Source organism: Argentina silus, assembly GCF_951799395.1.
Source record: "Argentina silus genome assembly, chromosome: 5".
In the NCBI taxonomy this organism is placed as follows: Eukaryota; Metazoa; Chordata; class Actinopteri; order Argentiniformes; family Argentinidae; genus Argentina; species Argentina silus.
Window position 1 is genome coordinate 2,703,551 of NC_139659.1, and position 7,517 is coordinate 2,711,067.

General features: G+C 45.6%; 2 protein-coding genes across 2 annotated transcripts in view; one reads left to right on the forward strand and one right to left on the reverse strand.

Moving 5' to 3' along the window:
* Nucleotides 1–103: 103 nt before the first annotated feature.
* mlana (melan-A) lies at nt 104–2,966 on the reverse strand. The gene is made up of 5 exons (XM_083669940.1): nt 2,754–2,966; nt 2,028–2,124; nt 1,685–1,781; nt 919–1,023; nt 104–623 (listed from the first exon to the last, which is right to left on the reverse strand). The coding sequence occupies exons 2-5, from the start codon at nt 2,093–2,095 to the stop codon at nt 555–557; spliced, it is 339 nt and encodes a 112-aa protein (XP_083526066.1). The 5' UTR covers nt 2,096–2,124; nt 2,754–2,966; the 3' UTR covers nt 104–554.
* Nucleotides 2,967–3,993: 1,027 nt separating this feature from the next.
* The window catches only part of ermp1 (endoplasmic reticulum metallopeptidase 1), a 19,257-nt gene continuing 15,733 nt past the window's right edge, over nt 3,994–7,517 (forward strand). The window contains exons 1-2 of the mRNA XM_083669579.1: nt 3,994–4,284; nt 5,465–5,769. Coding sequence (XP_083525705.1) covers nt 4,013–4,284; nt 5,465–5,769 — 577 coding nt within the window. The 5' untranslated portion in view covers nt 3,994–4,012. The remainder of the gene's footprint in view (nt 4,285–5,464; nt 5,770–7,517) is intronic.

A 7,517-nucleotide genomic window follows, 5' to 3' on the forward strand; every position in this document is an offset into this window, starting at 1 on the left:
TGACAGTGCAATCAACCTTTTTAATAAAGTAGATTAAATATTCTATCACAACACATTTCAACTCTGTGGATGTAACAGAAATTAACATATAATGAATACAATATTTTTAAGTCTGAGGAAAGTAACTGTACATTCTGTAAATAAACAAGATACTGTTCAGGTATCAGCAGCTCATGGCTGATCTTAGGCACTCAAGTCTTCACAAGTCCTCCTGGTCTTGAATTGCTTTTACTAACGGCTTTAAGGCTTCAAGCAAACCTCTCAAAATGAATGACTAACCTTGCATGTTCGTCATGAGAAAACACATGAAAAATAACAGATAATAATCATAAAAAGAGTATGAGCGTTGACCTCTAACCTACTGGCATGAAGAGAGACCACATGTTGTTCTTCATGGTTATTGATGAAGAAGGCATCTAATTAACCGCTGCACGTTAATTCTTTCATGCAGTTTTCTTTTCAGAAACTGTTTAATGAAATGACATAATTTAGGACACAACACATGAAGTTTTGCGTTTCATCTTTTTGTTTTTTCCACAGAGGACCACCGTCCCCTAGGGCCTGTAGGGAGGGGGTAACGGTCCCGATGAAATCTTCTCATAGGCAGGGGGGGCATTTGGAACCTGAAACACAGAGGCATTTGTCAGTACAACATGGTCGTAGTTTTCTTCTCATAAGAGAGGTCTCAACCCCGCACCCTTTGGAATTCCCGCACGTAATCCTCTCCTCTCGCCTGGTGACATAATCTCCGCACCAGCTACAGCCCCCACTCACATGCCATAACCCTCCAGGCACCCTTAAACACCACGGAGGGCAATAGAGAGCTGCACGAGGGTCCATATGATGTTTTTGTGTATGGTCACAAGAAAGGGGAATGTTGCCCCCCCCCTCTCCCCCCCACTGCCCCAGGCATCTCACCACAGGATGGTTGCCCAACTGACTGAGGGCCATCTTGTTTTCTGCTGCTGGTCCTCCCTCAGTGTACTGTCCTGCGCTCCATTGCTGGGGCCCAACTCTTGGGTTCTAGAGAGAGAGAGAGAGAGAGAGAGAGAGAGAGAGAGAGAGAGAGAGAGAGAGAGAGAGAGAGAGAGAGAGAGAGAGAGAGAGAGAGAGAGAGAGAGAGAGAGAGAGAGAGAGAGAGAGAGAGAGAGAGAGAGAGAGAGAGAGAGAGAGAGAGAGAGAGAGAGAGAGAGAGAGAGAGAGAGAGAGAGAGAGAGAGAGGGGGGGGGGGGGGGGCAGAACACGAGACAGGGTCAGAAAACAACCCCTAGCCCAGTGTTTCCAGAGCAGAAGGAACTGGCTAGGTGAGGCAACAACTCTACTAAGCACACTGGAGGGCTGCGTAGAACCGTAGATACGAATCTATTCAATTCCTTCAGATCTACAAACAATCAAAGGAGAGGAGCACAAGATTAATGTGAGGCAGAGACCACCAAACCAGATGCACAAAGCTGGTTTGAATTTCAATGGTCTCTGGGGTGGCTTTTTCTATTGCTTCCTTTCATTACACTGCTCTGAAGTGAAAGAATTATGATAGGTAAACAACGATATCCCAGGAGGCCTCCAGTAGCTATATTGTTTTCGCCAATTGTGTCTTTTCAGCATTTTCAGATCATGATATAGGCAAAGGAATTGAGACTTAGTCACTTTAGACTGTTGAGATGCAATCCATGACAATTCTTACCCGAATAATTTTGTACCCACTCCTCCTCCGATAATACCAGCATCCGAGGATGAGAAGGGCTGCAAGAATGACAACCAACAGAGCAATGCCCGCCGCCCTATTACACAGAAACATTAACAAAAAAACAAACACCTTTATTTTGTTTCAACCCATTGTTGTTTGACACAAAACAAAACCTTTTGGTTTTCTAATCTTCATTTTAAGAAAGGCCAAACATCAAACCAATGTCCTTGCAATCAACAAATTCAATCCAACATTAGCATTATCATAATCAATAATAATTTAGTTATACAAAGAAAACAGAAATTCCAGTAAACGTGTTTTATTTCTGTTGTATAGTTACTCTTCAGCTCTGACAGCGAATCCACCGCCTCTGCTCGCAAAATGTACGTTGAAGTCACCGCGAGGCATCCCTTTGAAGTATCTACAAACTTGTACACCTGAGAAACATGAAACAGAAATATATATTTTTTTAAATATGTTTTTAGGGCATTTCTGCTTTATTGGGATAGAGACAGTAGAGATTGACACGAAGGATGGGAGAGAGAGAGGAGGGATGACATGCAATGTCATCGGAATCGAACCAGGAACCTTGCAATTATGTGGTATGCGCATTAGTGTGCTACGCCACTAAGCGCCCAGATATTACATTTAAACTACAGCGTGGTGTGTTATTATAAAACATTTATTGCAAAATTCAATTTAATATACTATTCTCTCGTAGTTAATTTAAACATAATGCAAATGGTATTCAAACTCAATTTCAGAGCAAATTCAGATGATATTTGCATAACATTTGGCCTATTATGTTAGATTACTTAATAAATATTATCTAACGAAGTAATGTCTAATGAAGTTATGTGAATACAAATTCACATAACTAACTAATTTGAAACACAAAGGCTATTGATACATGAAAAATATCTGCAAATCAGTTTATAAATGACATTATCTATAATCAAAGCTAAAAGTTGAAACAAATAGCCTAACTGTCCATCAATTTACAACTATTATGTAGACAGTGTTTAGTCTGTGTTTGTATATATAGAAAAAAAGACTATAATCTTACCTAAATTGGATAATTAGATTGTGAAGAGCAGTCCTTCTGAATGGCTTGTAAGCGCAGTACTCAACGTCCTCACTTTTCTTTGCTCAAATCTCTCCCCAAGAGAAGGGGGGGAATTCTCATGATCGTCACGGGTTCTACGCTCATACTTAAAGCCATTCAACTGGACTAATTAGCGTGAAAACCCTGCAGTCCAGAACACAACTCTACCTCTTGTACACTCTTGAAACTTATCTGCTGACTCTTTCTGTCTGACACAGGGTTCATTTGCCAGAATGTCTCAAAACAACCATATAGATTAATAAAGAAATAGAAAACTAGATAAAAATGAATACAAAAATAATTGTAGATACTAATTGAGTGTAAGTTTATGCATAATAATCTACTTCTAAATTTCATTAGCCAATCATAACTTTAAGTGTATTGACTTAAAAATATCTGCCACATTTACTTCTAAGGACATGCACGCATGTAGGCTATTATTTATAGATTAATGGTAATACCAAATCTTCATTACCAAAATATTGCAAATTAACATTCACATTCAATGCTGAGCCTGTTACTATAATCGTTCTGAGCCTCTTAGTTAATCGTTTATTGTGAATTAAACTGTAACAAAAAAATAAATAATAGATTAAGGTAGAGTGACAATGTGATATAATGTGATGCACCTTTTAATATTTTGCGTATTTTGCAGTATCAATAAATGGTCTGTAGGGAGCACAATATCACAGCCTTCGTTCCACCGCAGGAAGACGCGGACCTGAAGCTTTGACGTGAACCGACAGAACCAAGTTAACCAAACCGCCACCTAAGACACACACGCCTCGTACCTTGGCCTCGGAACTCTGGTTTTGTCGCTTTGTTGGAATGTTTTGAAAAAGAGGAGCTATCAGACAACTACTGTCTTTCTGCTATAGCAGCCTAATTCACAACGAGCTCTACAATTTGGACAGTTGTCAAGCTTTTAAAAACAAGAGAATACAAAGTCTGACTGTTCTTTTTAGATTAATTGCTTATGCATAGACCATTGATAATTAAAGACCGCGGCCCGGTATCATTTGGTGAACCGCTCCTGCCTCAGTGTTTCATGTTCTCACCATCTGGATAACCGTCCGGTCAGATAAGACCTGGCAACTCCTCCTCGGAGGTTGTTTTTCTTTCACCGCCGTCCACTTCCTCAGTGAGACAGAAGTTTGTCCCTCTTCGTGATCCGTCGGGTGTTCGCCGAAGCGACGCTTACTGGTGTGCCAGTGGCAAAGATGGAGAGTGACACCACTATTAGAAGAATAAAAGCCTACGGGACGCAAAATAATATATCGCAAGGGAACAATGACTCTCAGGATCAATGTGGAACTAACGGCTGCAGTGACACAAAAAAGAAACCCGACGTGAACTTGTACCTGCTACGCGAGGGAGTCGCAGTTTCGCTGGTTGTTGTATTTATTTTGATGCTGTGGGGACTCGTTCATTTCTCCCTACAGCAGCTGGTCATTGGGAGATCCACTGGCGAGTTTAACGCAGTCAGGGCAAGGTAAGTCGTGTCACTGCTGACAATCGTATTAGGATGTTTTGCCTGTCAGTGCACATGTTTCTTCCAGGTTTTGATACAGTTCACGAACCTGCGAGCTAACCTTTCCTCTAGTTGTTGATCCCAGACCCACCTAGAAACGGTAGCGTGCCTGTACCCGGTAGTTAGCTCCCCGGCCAAGGTAACCCAGTTCAGGTGTCACCGAGGTGTAACGGTTGATACGAGGGGGGAGAGGGGGAGGGGGGGGGGGGGGGGGAGCTTCTAAACTGTCTGTCTGTTATTGTTGTTGTTGTTGTTGTTGTTGTTGTTGTTGTCACTGTCAACAGTGAAAGTGATCAGCCACCTAGATTCATGTTCATGACGTGTCGGTTGCCACATGAGTACTAGCAGGGCATTTCCTAACTTTATATAAATGTTCACCACTAATTTCACAATTTCTATAAGCCACTATTTTATTTGATCAGAGTGCCTTTTTTGGGGGAGGGCGCAAATTATGCTTCATAAACGCAATTAGAGACAAAAGTTTTGAGTCAATTCGGTCCAAGTAAAGTACCAATGATAACTATGTATAACTGCACAGGAATATGGAGTAGCATAGGGTAGTACCTAGTACGGTAGCCACACCCATACAGTCCATTGGGACTTCCTACTCAGATAAGGGGTGGTATGTTCCTCAATAAGCCACAGAGGTAATCTGGAGGGTCTACTTCCCACTTTGGTGTCAAATGACTTCTGCATTTGTTGGGATAGGCCTGGGTCTTATTGTAGCTGTAGTTTTCTAAAACGGAAAAAGTGGAAAGGAAACAGGAAAGGCTTTTCCTAAACAGTTCTGATATGACCACGTTAGCCTACTACACTGTCCACAGGATGAAATGAATCAAAACATTTGGCACGTCTCTCAGTAGGCCTAGCCTATACAATGATAAACATGATGATTTTAAGCACCAACATAGTTTATGATTTTATATATATATATATATAAAATCATAAACTATGTTGGTGCTTAAAATCATCATGAATAGGCCTATTTATTTAAATGAAATCATCATGAATAGGCCTATTTATTTAAATGAAACCTGACTTTGGAAACTGTAATAAAGAAACAAAATCAGAAATGGTGTGTGCAGTGACTACTGTTGATGTAAGCAGGACCCCAATAACCCACTTCCCACGTCTGAGGCAGGAAGCACCTGGAGCACATCACCAGCGTGGGTCCCCGGCCCGTAGGCAGCAGGGAGAACGAGGTGCTGACGGTGGGCTACCTGCTGGAGCAGATCGAGCACGTCCAGAAGGAGAGCGCCTTGGGACACCACTCCATTACTGTGGACGTCCAGCGGCCCACGGGATCCTTCAGCATTGACTTCCTGGGGGGCTTCACCAGCTACTATGACAGGGTCAGCAACATCGCTGTCAAGCTGGAGCCCAAGAACGGAGCCCAGCACTTCATGCTGGCCAACTGCCACTTTGACACCGTGGCGAACAGCCCAGGTACTTGTACAACCCGCTGTGAAAAGCTGTTTGTATTCACTCATTTCACTCTGGGCTCCCTCTCGGCTGGCCCCTCCCTCTCGGCTGGCCCCTCCCTCTGGGCTGGCCCCTCCCTCTCTGCTGGCCCCTCACTCTCGGCTGGCCCCTCCCTCTCGGCTGGCCCCTCACTCTCTGCTGGCCCCTCCCTCTCGGCTGGCCCCTCCCTCTCGGCTGGCCCCTCACTCTCTGCTGGCCCCTCACTCTCTGCTGGCCCCTCCCTCTGGGCTGGCCCCTCCCTCTCGGCTGGCCCCTCCCTCTCGGCTGGCCCCTCCCTCTCGGCTGGCCCCTCCCTCTCTGCTGGCCCCTCCCTCTCGGCTGGCCCCTCCCTCTCGGCTGGCCCCTTACTTGCACATAAGTAGATTTTTTGTTAGTGCAGTCGATGACGTAAGTGTGAAAATCCAAGTTGTGCACGCTTATCTCGAGGTAGGGTTCGTTGCCTCTTCGTTGCCCAGTGATGCAAGTGAACATGACAATTGTACCGCTGCTGGTGGTGGTGAAGGTTTGCTTTGGGTTGTAAAGGTCGTTCTCCAACGGTTGCTTCCTTCTTGAATGACGCTATTATCAGTCTCTGTGGTGGGGGATCCAAGAGATACCGTGGCCATGGTTTTCATCCCCAAGGGAGGAGACCTGAGGCCTGAAGCTGTTATCTTGGCTAATAGGCCTACTGCCTCATATCAATGACTACTGTAGGCTCACTCTCATCCGTTTTCCTGGTTAGAGCGATGTGTTTGTGAGTTAGATGTTAGTGTTTTAGATGCACTGTCTCTGACTGTGACAGAAGATGATGATGGGGTTAGGGTCATATCAATTAGCCTATAAAGTTGAAGACGATTTGGACAGGGGTGTTCATCTGGGAGAAGGTGCTGTCGTAGGCAACTGAAGAAGTAAGAACGCTGGGTGCAGCGGGCCTGAAGTTGGGTCAGGATGTCATAATAGATCATAGTCTTGGAGATGGTTGGAATGCACAATCATCTCCTTTCGCAAAAGCAAACACACGTTGCTTTAGTCGGCACAGCGTGGTTTCAGTTCCAGCAGGCATACTGTACATACTGTTCCCCACCTGAAACTCATTCCTCAATGCCCCTGCAGAGAAATGTGCTCCGAACCTCCGAACATGTGCCTCAAAAGCAGGAAATGAATAGCAGTGGGTAAACAAATTGGATGGGGAGAAGGAAAATATTAAACCCAGCCCTACCCCATACCTGGTCCCAGCTCCCAGCTCCCAGCTCCCAGCTCCCAGCTCCCAGCTCCATGCCCTACCATACCTGGTCCCAGCTCCCAGCCCTACCATACCTGGTCCCAGCTCCCAGCCCTACCCCATACCTGGTCCCAGCTCCCAGCTCCAGCTCCCAGCCCTACCATACCTGGTCCCAGCTCCCAGCCCTACCATACCTGGTCCCAGCTCCCAGCTCCCAGCCCTACCCCATACCTGGTCCCAGCTCCCAGCTCCCAGCTCCCAGCCCTACCCCATACCTGGTCCCAGCTCCCAGCTCCCAGCTCCCAGCTCCCAGCTCCCAGCCCTACCATACCTGGGAGGGGTGGGTGGGTGGGGGGGTGGGGGGGCTGTTGAAGTGAAGGAAGAAGCAACGGTAACCTGTCTCTGTGTTTATATCCGTGGAGGGGAAACAAAGAGGAATCTGTTCACAACATTAGTGGCGGGGTGGCAGTGCAGTCTCGCCCTGACCGATCTCAGCCAGCATGGCTCTGGC

Coding starts and splice junctions, on each gene's coding strand:
- mlana (XM_083669940.1), bottom strand. CDS start 2,095: ATGCCTCGCGGTGACTTCAACGTACATTTTGCGAGCAGAGGCGGTGGA. Junction 1,782..2,027: donor TTCGCTGTCAGAGCTGAAGA/GTAACTATACAA, acceptor TCTGTGTAATAG/GGCGGCGGGCATTGCTCTGT. Junction 1,024..1,684: donor GTGGGTACAAAATTATTCGG/GTAAGAATTGTC, acceptor CTCTCTCTCTAG/AACCCAAGAGTTGGGCCCCA.